The 14,977-nt window shown below is 36.0% G+C and overlaps 2 protein-coding genes across 3 annotated transcripts; both read left to right on the top strand.

Annotated features, from left to right (window-relative positions):
* Positions 1 to 1,838: 1,838 nt before the first annotated feature.
* Positions 1,839 to 3,425, top strand: LOC121220363 (protein MAIN-LIKE 1-like). Its single transcript, XM_041100057.1, has 5 exons — positions 1,839 to 1,895; positions 2,009 to 2,155; positions 2,240 to 2,724; positions 2,810 to 2,891; positions 3,210 to 3,425. The coding sequence occupies exons 1-5, from the start codon at positions 1,839 to 1,841 to the stop codon at positions 3,423 to 3,425; spliced, it is 987 nt and encodes a 328-aa protein (XP_040955991.1).
* Positions 3,426 to 8,553: 5,128 nt separating this feature from the next.
* On the top strand, positions 8,554 to 9,747 carry LOC107941640 (uncharacterized protein At4g22758). Of its 2 annotated transcripts, XM_016875216.2 has the most exons (3): positions 8,554 to 8,860; positions 8,953 to 9,154; positions 9,262 to 9,747. In XM_016875216.2, exons 2-3 carry the CDS (start codon positions 9,022 to 9,024, stop codon positions 9,492 to 9,494), a joined length of 366 nt encoding a protein of 121 aa, XP_016730705.1. In that variant the 5' UTR covers positions 8,554 to 8,860; positions 8,953 to 9,021; the 3' UTR covers positions 9,495 to 9,747. The 2 variants fall into 2 exon arrangements, with proteins under 2 accessions (XP_016730705.1, XP_016730704.1); XM_016875215.2 differs by lacking the exon at positions 8,554 to 8,860 and having other exon boundaries at positions 8,868 to 9,154.
* The last annotated feature ends 5,230 nt before the right edge of the window (positions 9,748 to 14,977 follow it).

Genomic DNA, 14,977 nt, shown 5'->3' on the forward strand with positions numbered 1-14,977 from the left:
CCATTTATGCTTTAAACTGAACTTTCATGAACATGATTCGTTTACAAGCCCGTTGAACTACATTGGAATAATAAGGATACTCGGGTCTCTTCTGATAATAACATGCCAAAGCCATGTCCCAGACATGGTCTTACATGGGATGTTCTCGTGATGGTGCCCATGCCATGTCCCAGACATGGTCTTATAGGGGACCTCTCATCTCGGTGCCAACGCCATGTCCCAGACATGGTCTTACATGGGACCTCTCGTCTCGGTGCCCATGCCATGTCCCAGACATGGTCTTACAGGGACCTCTCATGATCTTAAGGATGCCAATGCCATGTCCCAGACATGGTCTTACATGGGATCTTTTTACCCAAATGTCATGACATTCGTATCCAGTACCATCCTTATGTATCAACGGGACTTTTAAATTTTAATTCTCTATCATTCCATGCTTGGATCATCATCAAATAAATTCATAAAATAAATTCATAATTGCTGGAAATTAACAGCATTAATAATAAATATTGAAATATTGCATTTATTTACCGTAAACTTACCTCGGTACCAATTATAGCCAAATTTACCAACTTAGTCTTCAACTTTATTCTTCCCTTTGTCTAACCTCGAGTTTCGTACTTCTTGATCTAAAATAGTAAATTTAACTTATTTAATAATCACATTCATCAAAATAGCCCTCGACTCTAACTTTTTGAAAATTACAATTTTGCCCCTAAACTTTTACATAATTACATTTTTGCCCCAAGGCTCGGAAATTAAACTTCATCTCTTATTCTTATGTTTTATAACATTCTGAACATTTTTTTCCTTCTATGGCAACATCAAATTCTAATTTAATCCCTTATCAATACTAATTTTATTTTTGCATTCTAACTCTATATTCTCTCTTAATTCTTACTATAAACTCAGTTTAATTCTTCAATTTCCCCATAAATCCCTAATTTCGGGATTCTTTCAATTTAATCCCTATCAATTCAAAACTTATATTTTATTTTACAAATCAATCTTTTACTAACTTCTAACTTAAAATTCAATCATTTTAACCTCTAGTTCATCAATTAATTCAACATAACTCATGTCTAACAATCTACTAACTTTCAAAATATCAACATAAATCAAGTAGTATTTATCTCTAGGATTCCAAAAACTCAAAAATTATAAGAAAAAGACTTAATTTGACTTACCAATTGAGCTTGGAACCTTAAAACCTTAAATTTCCCTTTTTCTTTTTCTTTCTTTCTTTCTTTCTTTCCTTCCTTCTCTGCCCGTTTTGCTCTCTGTTTCTTTCTCTGTTTCGTCTCTTCTATTCTGTTTCTTTTCTTTCTTCTTTTCTATTCTTTCTTTTATTTTATGTATATATATAATATAATATAATATAATATATTAATGATAATATAATATAAAAACATAATCATTACTATAATATAATAATATTTTTTTAACACATAAAAATCTCATATTTTTATACTTATGCCGCCTCAACTTTGGAAAAAGGCATAATTGCCTATTTGGTCCTTTTAACTTTTCTTTAATCTATAATTAAACTTTTATCCCTATTGCAATTTAATCCTTTTTCATAATTAACTATCGAAACATTAAAATTTCTTAACGAAACTTTAATATTATCCTATTGACACTCCGTAAATATTTATAAAAATATTTACGGCTCAGTTTATAATATCGAGGTCTCGATATCTCGTTTTCAACCCAATTTACCTAATAATTTCTTTTAAATCACAAAATTCACTAATTCAAAAATATTTCTAACTTCTTCATCGAATTTAGTGATCTCAAATCACTGTTCTGACACTACTGAAAATTGGGCTGTTACAGCAATGGCTCGATTGATTCGAAGCGATATTAGACACATATCTGATGTGGTTAATAACGCGGTATGATTTATTATTTGTTAATCACGAGTTCTATTTATTTAAAAAGGATATACGCAGTATATACAAATAAATTATGTTATCGTAATATTTTTTCTATAATTTAACACTATTAGGACTCGTTCCGAGTATTAAGGGTCCGTGTGAGTGTTTTAAAGGAAGCTCCAGATGCACGATTGATGCCGTACCTGGAGCTAGCCGGATTTGGGTCAGTAGCATTGATCCAGTCCTCCGACTTGCGCTTTAATTTATTATCTGCGCTAGTGGAGCGGTGGCGCTCGGAGACCCACACTTTCCATTTGTCGTGCGGGGAGTGCACGGTGACCTTGGAGGATATTGCATTGTAGCTTGGGCTCCCAATTGACGGGAGTCCCGTAACGGGAGTATCTTCATTTACCGATCCAGCTGCACTTTGCTATCAACTCCTAGGAGAGTCGCCAGAGGACGGTGATAAATATTTTTCCGGCATAAAATTTACATGGCTAAAAGCCAAAATTGGACAATTATCAGCGACCGCCACTGAAGGTGAGTTGATGTGCGCTACTCGAGCGTACATCATGCATATGATAGGGGCAGTACTCATGCCTGATGCAAACGGCGACAGTGTGCATTTGTCGTACTTGCCCCTGCTAGCTAATTTGTCCACTGCTAGGTCGTATAGCTGGGGTTTCGCCGTTTTAGCAACGCTGTACCGGGAGCTTTGTCGAGCGACAGAACCGCATGTTAAAGACATCGGTGGATGCCTCATACTGCTACAGTCCTGGGCACTTTATCGGATGCCGTTTTTGGCATCCGTTAGTCACCAACCGTATCTGTATCCACTGCCACTCAGGTGATAAAATATAAATTGTCATTATTTGTAGTCATAATATATTGAGTAATGTTACCAACCTTAAACCCTATATTATTTTTTGTAGGTGGACGACCCGTCCAGGCATCGGGAGGTCGTGTGATGTCCCGATATACCGCCTCAGGATTCAACAGCATGCCCAGGAAGGGGTAAGCTGCTATTCTAATATTTATGACATTTATTCTATTTCTATATCTTACTCACATGTTATTGGTCTAACTCGTTACAATGTTATTACTCATGCAATTTATATGGATGCCATACCGGAGGCCGAAAATTACAAATGTTGTACCCTCGTCCGCACTCGTTGATTCCCACATATGGTGCACTAACACACCAATTATAAATTTCAACGTCGTTGAGTGGTATCACGTCGTCCAGATTTGGTGGGCGGTTAATATTATCCGAGCTTCGCAGAGGGCGAATACGCCTACGTGTTTGAACTGTTTGGATCCCCCCGGCCGTAGTATGGCATGCCCGGCTCTTCCGACACGTATTCGCAACATTATGGGGCTCATTCCGGTTCAAGTTCGTCGGTGGCGAACGAGCCACAAGACCTTTCCTCTATGTTTGCCACACCCCCACCTGCGGACGATGAGGATGCTGGTCGTCGCCCAGGCCGTGAGCGTCGACCTCCGCGTAGGTATACCCCTAGGACAACACTATCGAACCATCAATTTTAGGGGTTTAATGCCCTTTTTGTATAAATTTAATATTTCTATTTTAATTTTTGCTTACTTCTGAATTTTTTGTATAAATATCCATTATTCTATTTTTTCATTATATTAAAGCTGAATCGAATTATGAATCCTCTATTTTTGATATAATCTTAATAATTCCAAATGCGCACATGGTATTTTATAACTTAATCTGGGACAATTTGGATACAATTTAAGCGTAAGCATAAGCCGAATAATAAAAATTATTATTAATTAAATTACTTTTTATAACAATATACATAAAAATTTTACAGCATTAGCTTAATTTCGACCCGATCCGGACGACTGTCCAACATGAAAGTTTCGGTTAGGGCATTTATTCCGGCTATGACCACTTAACCTGCATATTCCACAACGCTTTCTGTCAGATTTCTCCCTAATGTCCATCTTATTACGAATTCTGCTTGACTATGGACGACCCCTTGAATTCCTCCGTAACCCTCTGTTTAGGAGAAGCTCGAAATTTATCGGCGGCACCTCCCACGTAGATAGGTCAGGCAGGACGGGGAACTCATTCTCCCAGACACGTAATGTGCGCTCCAGCGTGTACACATCATCGACTTATTGTTCAGCATCAAGGTTGACTTTAGTACACGTTGCCACGACATGCACACAGGGATAATAAAGGGTTTCGAACTTCCTACACTCGCACCGTATGTTCCGGAGATAAACTCCGTAGGACCTAGGTCGACGACCGATGTTCTCAGTAACTCGAAACGTTTCCAGTCGTCGTGAATATATTTCCACGTTCATTGACCTCGCCAACCGACGGTTTACGACCATTGTATCCCTTACATGTTCGACAAACACATGTCCCGCCTGAATCTGGTCGACTTGCTGCTGACCCATTCTTGGCATCAAAGTAGCCAGCCTGTAGAAAGTAGCAGAAAATACCGATGCAATCAGAAGATGACGTGTTTTCAACAAGACAGCGTTGATCCCCTCGACTAAGTTTGTGGTCATGTGGCCATAACAAAAGCCCTCGTCAAAACTTTGAGCCCACTGCCACGGCTCCACTGTGCGCAACCATTGTCGAAAAGATGTGTTTGTCTGCCCCTCCATGTCACTCTCAAGTTGGATCATTCTTTGCCGGAAAATATGTGGCTCTAACTCGTACGCTGCATACGTATTAACAAAAAATAAGTCTAGTAAGTCGATAACATCAAACATTACAACTTATATTGAAAAGATAAGGTTATCATTTACCCATTGCCACAACTTGTCTCTTTCAGCCTGCATTCTTATAATCTTTATGGAAGTTAGACGCAATGTGATGAATGCAGTAAACGGATCTCTACGGCACACCGGAACGCCTAATAGCTACAATTAAACCCTTCCCTCTATCGGAGATGATGCAAATGTTATCGTTCCTAATAACATACCTCCGCAGATTTGTAAGGAAGAATTCCTAAGACTTCATGTTCTCTTTATCTACGATAGCAAATGCTATCGGGAGCACGTTTCTGTTACCGTCTTGAGCAACTGCAAGAAGTAAGATCTGTGTATATTTTCCATACAGCCAGGTCCCATCCACCTGTACAAGTGGCTTGCAGTGGGGAAATGCCCGCACACATGGATCGAACGTCCAGAACATCCGATGGAAAATCCTTTTTGCCGGCTGTAACTGGTCATCCGGGCCGTAATATGGACTTGTCTGCAACTCAATCACAGTCTCCGGTACGTACTCCCGCATAGCAGCTATCCAACATTGAAGCTCGTTATACGACGAATCGTAATCCCCATACAGTTGCTCCATTGCCATCTGTTTAGCTATCCATGCCTTCCGATATGAGACTCGATACTGGAATCGTGCTTGCATTTCCGCAATGAGTACCGAAACTTTAATGGTCGGCATGTCCTTCACCATTGGCATGATACACGTATAAATAGTTTTCGAATCAAGTTTTCCATGATCTTCTGTTATACGTGTTGATGTGCATGTATGAGGACCAACAAATTTTTGTATCTCCCACATCTGAGAACTTCTAATGAATGCAGCTCGTACCCGCCAATTGTAGCCTTCCGCTGCCTTCCAACACTCCCCAACATATATTATCGGAGTAAACACGGAGACTTTATAATCCACCGATATCTTCATGATGTACCGTTTAATGGCATATATGCAATCTTCTTTACACCTAAATCTCTGGCCTATGAATAACTCTTCATCATCAGATGTTACGGCCAGCCCATGAGAATGAGCTATTTCAGGGTACTCCGGAAACTCAACTACATACGCTGCGTCGGGGTCTATGAGCGACATGTGTGGCCCAGGATTATTGTGTATCAAAATACGCCGCATCTGCTCGCTGATCGAAGAAGCGTTAATGCCTTCATCGTTGTTGACATCTTCATCGTCAATATCATCAGGTACATCGTCCACATTGGGATCACCGTCACTATCGACCTCTTCATCCCAATGATCGCCACCACCTTCTTCTTCGCCAGCACATTCTTCTTCACCACCAACCATATCAACATCGGGTGTAATATTCAGGTCGATATCGATCCCACCCATAGTTGATTCATTATCAACGTATGATATTGGAGCCACCATCCACGGTTCTTCAGCCCCGTCTTCTTCATCAGATGCATTAACATCTTCATTTTGCTCCATACCGACTAACTCAGCAAATAAGTGAATTGGTGCATTCTTCTCACTCCCATTCCCACAGTAGAGATCGACCATTGTCTCCACGTCTTCGTCGTCTACAAGTTCCATTTCGACGAATTTGACCGGATTTGTCGAAACTGAAAACTTGTAGAAAATTTTTGATATCCTTCTCCCACAACGTCTATGAATTTTTGCATTAATCCTTGCCTTCATTTCATCGAACGGTACATTTCTATTAAATCTCATTGCTATTTGTTGCCGACATTTAAATACACATCCAACACTTGTTGTCAAGATGATTCCATTGAAATAAACGCATACAAGAAACTTAGCATTCATCTTCAATATTTAATCTGTCAAAAAAAAAAATAAAATCTCATAAAAATTCTCGAACGGTAACTAAATTACTTAAAAAAATTTAATGTTTCAATATGCAATTTTCTACATGAAAACCGTTTAACCACTAATCCTAATAACTAACACACTAATAATATTAATAATTTTCTACTCAAAATAATACACACTAAAATTATTAATTTTACTAAAAATAATAACTAACTAACTATAATAATACTAGTTTTTTACTAACTAGTTTATTTTGGTAAATAAAAATAATAACTAACAATAATAATACTACTAAGTTACATCTTACTACATTAATAACATCTTAATACTAACAACAACAACAACAACTACAGCAACAACAATAATAATAATACTAACTAAAACTATAAATTTCAGTTTTATTAATCTTAATAACTAAACTAAAACAAAAAATATTACAAAATATACAAAACAATAACAACAATATAATCAATTATTTTTAAAAAAATACCTTCTTTTTCTCTCTTTTTCTCTTCTTTTCCGCAGCACCTCTTCTTCTTCTTTCTTTTTCTTCTGATTTTTCTCCCTTCAGCTGAACGGAAGTCATGTTTATAACACGAGTAATGCCGCCAATGCCTTTGGCACTATTGGTGCCGCCAATGGCATTGGCACTTTTGGTGCCGCCAATGGTTTTGGCACCTTTGGTGCCGCCAATCGTTTTGGCGTGACCAAGGTGCCGTCAAATCGGTGCAGACTTTTTTTGTAGGTTTTTTTTGTTTTTTTATATATTTTGGTAAATAAAAAAATATTTTTTGGTAAATAAAAAAAGTTATAATATTTTGGTTATTTTTTTATTTTTTTATAATATTTTTGTAAAAAAACCCACAAAAGTAATATATATTTTAATCTAATGAAAATAAAATTAATTAAAAAAATTTAGAAAAATAGAACAAAATTAGATACAAGAAATTCACATTAATAAAGAGTTTAATGATATAATACTGCCAACAAAATTAACATAGATGTTAATCTAATAAAAAATAAATTAATTGCTACTTGAATAGTTTAAAATAAATTAAAAAAATGATAAAAAAATTAAACACTTTATAAATAGATAAATAGATAGATGGAGATGTAATCAGGTATAGAGGTGTTCATGGGCCGGGCCGGGCCCAGAAAAAAATTTTGGCCCGGGTCCTAGGCCCGGCCCAAAATATGGGCCTAAAATTTTGCCCAGGCTCGGCCTGAGAAAAATTTCATAAGCCCGGGCCCGGCCCAGCCCGGCCCGTTTTTTTAAATAAATACCAAAAATTTATTTTAAAAATTAAAATAAAAATAAAAAAAGTATTTTAAAAATATTTTAAAATTAAAAAATTTTAAAAAAGTATTTTAAAAGTATTTTAAATTTTAAAAAATAAAAAAAAATAAAAATATTTATTATTCGGGCCGGGCTGGGCCGGGCTCGGGCCAAAAAAGTGGTGCTCGAGGCCCGGCCCGTTTTTTAATCGGGCCTCATTTTTTTGCCCAAGCCCATATTTCGGGCCTATATTTTTACCCAAACCCTCCCATATTTCGGGCGGGCCGTCGGGCCGGGCCGGACCGCCCGACCCATGAACACCTCTAATCAGGTATAATAATGAGCGTACCTGTTAATTTTAATTATGTTTGCACTCTACAACTAAACTAAAATATAATGAAAAACCATATTAACTCAACTCTGAACTGCCTAAGTTGTTATGCTTTTATAAAATTACAACTTTAATTATATAATCAAAATCAATCATTAAATTAAGCAATTCAAGTACTTATAATAAATTACAGTTGGGTTTATGTACAATATAATTAAAAATATTTATATTGTATCTAATATTTAAATATCTTTATATAAATTCCCAAGTCAGGTTCATTATTTTAAAAATCAAATATTTATTTTTATATTCTCAAAATTAAAATTAAATAAAAAATAGAATTTAGATTATTTGAATTTATGTATGTTGGTGGAGTTAGGAAACAACTCGACCTATTACGCACACGCATGCTGCCAAGTGTCAACTACCTCTTTCCAACAGCCATTCCCATTTTACATTCTCACAACCATTTGACCTAGCCTTTAACTCCACATCTTTAAAAACCATTCCTTTTCGTGTTTTTTCTTTAAATAATGTCCCAAAAATTTCTTCCACGAAGGTTTCCAAGCTTCCGGCGACGACGGCTACCGTACCCATCATCGACCTCAATACTACTGACGCCTCATCCACATCGGAGATCACTGAAAAGGTCGTCGAAGTATAGTAGGATTCTGAAACGATGTGCTTCAGAGCCATGTCTGTGGAGCTCTACGCGCACTTTCATGGGGTCTAAAGGGGAAGAGTCGTCTTTGTTTGGACCTCAAACTAGCATCGACGCCTTTGCTTCTTCTCATTCTTTGTCGGATTTCGCTTCTCCAAAATAAAGTTTTGAGGTAAACTCTCATTGATCATCAAACTTTGCATTAATACACATCCATAATGGAGATTTTAATGGTGTTCCCTCTCCTTGTTGATGCCATGCAAGGGTTACAACAAAGAAGCTAAAGTTGTGATCAACGTATGGGTTGAAAGAAGTCCAGGACCAGTCCGAACCATGGTGAAATTAGGGGCCAGTGTCGAAGACGCTATAAAGCTTGTTCTGCACAAGTATGCTGATGAAAGGAGAACTCCTAAGCTTGATTACAGTTTGGGATTTGAATTACATCATTCTTATTTTAGCCTTCAAAGTAAGTGGCCACTCATCTCATGTTGATCTTTTTCTTACATTCTATTTCTACCCCATCTGGTTGCAAATAACTAATCCTGTTCTTGATCCTGTCCTGTCACCTATAAGGTTTGGATAAGTTACAGTTAATCGGCGATGCTAGTTGCAGAACCTTCTATCTTAGAAAAAAGAGCAGTTTGGCCCATTGTCGCAATGGAGGATCCGGTTCTTATGTTTCAAAAATTGGTCCAGCAAAAGCCAAATCCCCGGCCTATTTTGTTCCGGCTTTCATGGCTCGAACAGTAGCCAAAATCGTAAGAGGAATACGAAGGCTGTGGAAGGTCTTCCTTTGCTTCAGATAATAGGGGATTTCATGACCACCTATGCTCATACTGCTCTAACAAGTGACAATTATAACATATATAATTTTCTCTTGAAATAATGTTAAATTGCTAAATAGTGATGCATAAAAGAACTTAAATGTAATTTTTTTGAAGATGGAGTCACGTTACGGGAAAATAAAACAGAAGTTAAAGTTGGCAGAAGCTGTAGCCCACGGGTGAAATTTCCAGTGCTATTGATCATTGAAATGCATAACTTCTTTTCACAATTTAATTCAGTGGGTATGATAAAATTAAGGCACCTCGTTGGAGTGTATTTAAAAAAAAGTTTGAGAGGTTATAAGAAGAAAAACATTATTCGTTTAGAAAAAAGATTATATGAAATTGTAATTCCACATTATTCTTATCCATTTCTAATGTGAGACTTATAAATCAAATTTTTTCTCCTGATTTTTAACATTTTTAGTTGGATTTGAATTTTTTCAGGAGAAAAAAACTAAAAATCAAAAGAAAATTTTTTATTTGTCATTTTCTCATTGGAAAAGGGTAATGATAATCTGAAATCATAGTTTCATACAATTTTTTCTCTACTTTCCTATGTATAAAGAATACCTTTCTTGCTTTTCTCTTATGATGACTTGGGTAATTAAAAACGAATTAAGATAAATTACATTAGCAGTTACTAAGTTATAGGTAATTTTTTGTTTTAGTCACTTAATTAAAAAAAGTTACAATTTGGTCATTGAATTATTTTAAATATTTCATTTAAGTCATTAAACTATTTAAATTTTTTTATTTAAGTCACTCGTTAAGTTTTTTTTTTAAGTTTTGTCATTGTGTAACACCCCTAACCCGTCTCCGTCGCCAGATTAGAGTTATGGAGCATTACCGTACATTCGAAAACCTTTAACCTTAATACATCTCAATAGAATAATTAAACATTACTTAAGTAAATCACATTAAATATAATCAAACATATGCATTTGGTCCCTAAATCGAGCCTTCAAGGCCCTAAAAATAGCTTAAAAGCAATTCGAGACTAATTTCAAATAAAACAGAAGATTTAAGAGAAAGTTACAAAAATGTAAAAACAGGGGTCACACGGTTGTGCGGCCAGACCATGTGACATATCCCAGGTCGTGTAACATTCAAACAAAGGGACCCACGGTCGTGTCCCAACCTGTGTCCTCACCCGTGTAACTCACTGATTAGGGTCACACAATTGTGTCACAGGCAGTGTAACTTTCTGAGTTGCCACACACGGCCATGTGCTAGGTCGTGTAACTCACTGACTTGAAACACTAAGAAATTTCAAATGACACACGTCCGTGTCGCCAGGCCGTGTGATCAATATTTTGACCCTAAATTCATGCCATTTCAAGGCCAAAATCATACCTAGCCATCCATACCATTTGGGCATACATACAAGGGATTTAAAACATCAATTACACACACCTAACATACCATCTCAAACATCCTAATTCATCTAACCAATATGTCATTCAAAGGCACCACAATCATACCAAAACATCATTTACCAAAACAAGTCAATATTGTCATATTTCAAGCATACAAACCTAGTTCATTTAACCACTACATGATATCACAAATGACCATTTCCAAACCACCACATACATACCAAAAGAGCCTCATATACAAGCACTTAAGAATGACCAAAATGATCTAACTTAAACAAGCATTAAAAGTTCATCAAATTCAAACATAAACTTCACAAGCATGAACCTACCAAATCACCATTAACACATTCATAAACTACCATTACAAAATATCCTATGCATGTCATTATTAACCTTGGCCAAAATACTCAAAAACTACCGAAATGGTTGTTGGATAGTGTGATAGGTTTCCGACTAGCTTCCAACCGATCGAACTTTCGATTATCTATAAAACAAAGGAAAAAAACTACGTAACCAATGAGTGCTTAGTAAACTCGTATAAATTCAAACATAACTTACCATTTCTTTAGCACAAACTATAAAATGTGCATAATGTCATTACCAAGACCATAAGCTTAATATAGCCTATACAAGCACCATTACTCACAAGTTAGCATGCTTATCCATGATACAAATGAATTCAATCATATAGTAAATAAGTTTCATATACACATCATTTAACTCATTAACCTTTTCATATGATCATGAATTGTTTCATTTGTATACTTATTGTGCCATTTTCTTTACTTACCCATTGAACCATCTAGAATTACATCAGATACTTGGGAATGCTCACACACATAGTGTGTCTTTCTATATAACCGTAACATTTCTTGTAACAGCCCATTTTTAGTGAAATCGAAACAGTGGTTTCAAGACCACAAATTTGAGTTCGTAAGAAAATTTATTTTAAAATTATTTTATGGTTTACCGTATGATAGGAATATCGTATAGAAATTTTGTTAATAAAATTTTACCGATTACATGTTTAATTAGATAGAAAGGACCAAATTGTATAAAATGCAAAAGTTAAATTCTAGTAGCTAAAGGGATCAAATAGCTATGAAATTCAAAATTAGAGGTCCTTATATGGAAAATAGACCATTAAGAAGAGTTAGTAGATAAAAATGATTACTCATCAATGGAAAATTAGAAAAAGAAAAGGATAAAATTGGAAAGATGATAAATAATAAAGTAAAGAAAAATATCATCATTTATCATCATCTTTCCCAAATAAAATATAGAAACCCTATCCATGAAGAATTGAAGAAAGAGAAACTTATTTAGCCTAATTAGGTGAGTATTCAAGTCTCGTTTTTAATGATTTTTATATTTTCAAGATCGTAATAGCTTAATCTAGCTATCTCGGGGATTAATTTGCAAAGTTATAAAGGTACTGGGGTTTTTCCATGGATGAATATGAATGAATTATGAAATTTATGGTAGAAAATGAAAGATTTTTTATAGATAAACAACTTTTGTAAAGTGAATTTTGATGAAATTGTGATTTAGGGACTAAATTGTAAAGATGTAAAATTCATGGAAAAATTCTAAATTTTATGAATTACATGGGCTGAAAATGTTATATGTAAAAATTTTATAGGCTTGGAATAAGGATTAAATTGCATGAATTTCATTTTTCGAGCCTACGGATGAAATCGTTATTAATTAAAAGTATAGGGGCAAAATGGTAATTTTTCCTAGGATGTGAATTGAATTGAATTGATTATGAATTGTATTAAATTGAGTTAAATTTACTTGTATAGATACAAATAACTCAAATATGAAGTTAGATTGTGGAAAAGAAAAAGTGTCGGATTAGTATATTTCAAATACACGAACATTTGTCAAGATAAGTTCGTGTAACTAAATTGTATGTTTACATGTTTTAAATTGAATGTTGTGTATTTGAAATGTATATATGCCATGTATATAAAAAAAATCACATATTCGATAATGTTTGGTAAATATTAAGTCTCGTTTAAGATAAATGAGATTCGATGGATACAGGGTTCCCGAATTGGTTATGGTCCTGCATATGTTGCGGACACACCATAGCTCAAAAGAGCGTCCTGATATTAGCCCTCTTGAGCTTCCCGTTATATGGTTCCTGTAAGCTTCCCGTTAATAGCTCTTCGGAGCTTCCCGATCGGTTGTGATCCTACATGTGTTGTGGGCACACCGTAGCTCTTATGAGCGTCCCGATATATGGCTCTTCGGAGCTTCCTGATTAAAGGCTCTTTGTGAGCTTCACGTTAATGGCTTTTCGGAGCTTCTTGATACGGCTCGCTTGAACTTCTCGATATATGGCTATCCAAAGCTTCCTGATTAATGGCTTTTCGGAGCTACCCGTTATTGGCTCACATGAGCTTTCCGATTATGGCTCTTATGAGCTTCCCGTTATACAGCCCGGATAATCTTCTCATTACATGGCTCACATGAGCTTTCCATTATATGGCTCGATAGAGGGCTTCCCGATTTTGTGCTTTAAAGAGCACTCCCCAATATGAACTGACAGATTTCACATTCATACACTTCATGTATACTACATTTGTATCCATCGATAATTTAAATGATTCAACGGGTAAAGTTCCGATATGAGATTATATGAATTCAAGATGAATTACTATGAGAAATATTTAAAATACAAAGATATGATATTTACATGTTCATGGATACTTGAAGTGTTAAATACATGTATATGGAAATTGTATTATTGATGAGCTCAATAGGTTTCTTGATATTCATGTGAATTACACGACTTGACTAACATGTTTGATGAGAATATGTGTTAGTGCTTTAGGCCAAATTGTTTGAGTATGCTCTAGATACTTATCTTAATTGTAATTGAATGGTAAGTTAAATTTCCCGTTATATGAACTTACTAAGCATAAAATGCTTACTCTGTTTTATAGTAACTTGAAAGCTCGTTGGGTTGGAAGTTTGGCGGAGATATCATCACACTATCCATCGGCTCATCTCGATATATTTAGTAACACAACTTTGGTTATAATGGCATGTATAGGTTAATTAGTCAATGTTGACACATACATGTTTGGTTGTAACTAGCCATTTGAAATGGCTTGTGATTGATATATATATTGATGTATATATGTGTGTCTTATCTAGTTAATGTGTATGGTAAAAAGATTGAAGTTGAAGTGGGTATGGATTATGCATATGAATATTTGCTCAAGTAGGTAAGTAAGTAAATTTGTATACTTGGTTAAATGAGGTAATATATAATGCATATGACTTGGATTTGGCTTGGTTTAAATGTTTTGAATTGGCTTGGTAATGTGTTGAAGTGTTAATGTACGTGCAAGCCAAATTTGGGTGAGAAAAGTGGCATTGGAAATGGCCTATTTTCGTCTACACGGGCAGAGACACGGGCGTGTGTCTCAGCCGTGTGTGACATACAGCCTAGCACATGGGCGTGTGTTCTGGCCGTGTGTCCCCTGCATCTTAAAATTTTCAAAACAGAATGCTTAGAATTGATCACACGGCTGGCACACGGGCGTGTGGCTTGGCCGTGTGACCTCTGCACCTAAACACGGCCTAGCACACGGGCGTGTGACTTGGCCGTGTGACCCAAGTTAGAGAGTTACACAGGTATGGACACGGATTGGGACATGACCGTGTGCCCTATTTCGAATGTCCAAACGGCCTCAGACACGGGCGTATGTCCCTTACACCTTGAATAAATTTTAAAATTTAGTGAAAAAATTTTTGAGTACCCAGTTTAGTCCCGACTTGTTTCTAATGTATGTTTTGGATCTCGAGGACTCATCTAAGGGACTTTATGAATAATATCTGACATAGATGTTAAATAATATGAAATGTCTGTATTTGATCTGTTTATTTCGGAAATGCTCCGTAACCTTGTTTCGGCGACGGATACGGGTTAGGGGTGTTATATTCCTTTACAATAGTGCTTACACGAGCTGTGGATCGGAATGTTAGCTATACGATACTGCTCACACGAGATGTGGAGGATCCGCAACAAATGCAGGACCTCAACCATCGGTAGAACATTCAAGACTAGCA

Source organism: Gossypium hirsutum, chromosome D08 (assembly GCF_007990345.1).
Source record: "Gossypium hirsutum isolate 1008001.06 chromosome D08, Gossypium_hirsutum_v2.1, whole genome shotgun sequence".
Classification (NCBI taxonomy): Eukaryota; Viridiplantae; Streptophyta; class Magnoliopsida; order Malvales; family Malvaceae; genus Gossypium; species Gossypium hirsutum.

Coding starts and splice junctions, on each gene's coding strand:
- LOC121220363 (XM_041100057.1), top strand. CDS start 1,839: ATGGCTCGATTGATTCGAAGCGATATTAGACACATATCTGATGTGGTT. Junction 2,156..2,239: donor TTAATTTATTATCTGCGCTA/GTGGAGCGGTGG, acceptor ATTGCATTGTAG/CTTGGGCTCCCAATTGACGG. Junction 2,725..2,809: donor CTGTATCCACTGCCACTCAG/GTGATAAAATAT, acceptor TATTTTTTGTAG/GTGGACGACCCGTCCAGGCA.
- LOC107941640 (XM_016875215.2), top strand. CDS start 8,941: ATGCCATGCAAGGGTTACAACAAAGAAGCTAAAGTTGTGATCAACGTA. Junction 9,155..9,261: donor TTCTTATTTTAGCCTTCAAA/GTAAGTGGCCAC, acceptor GTCACCTATAAG/GTTTGGATAAGTTACAGTTA.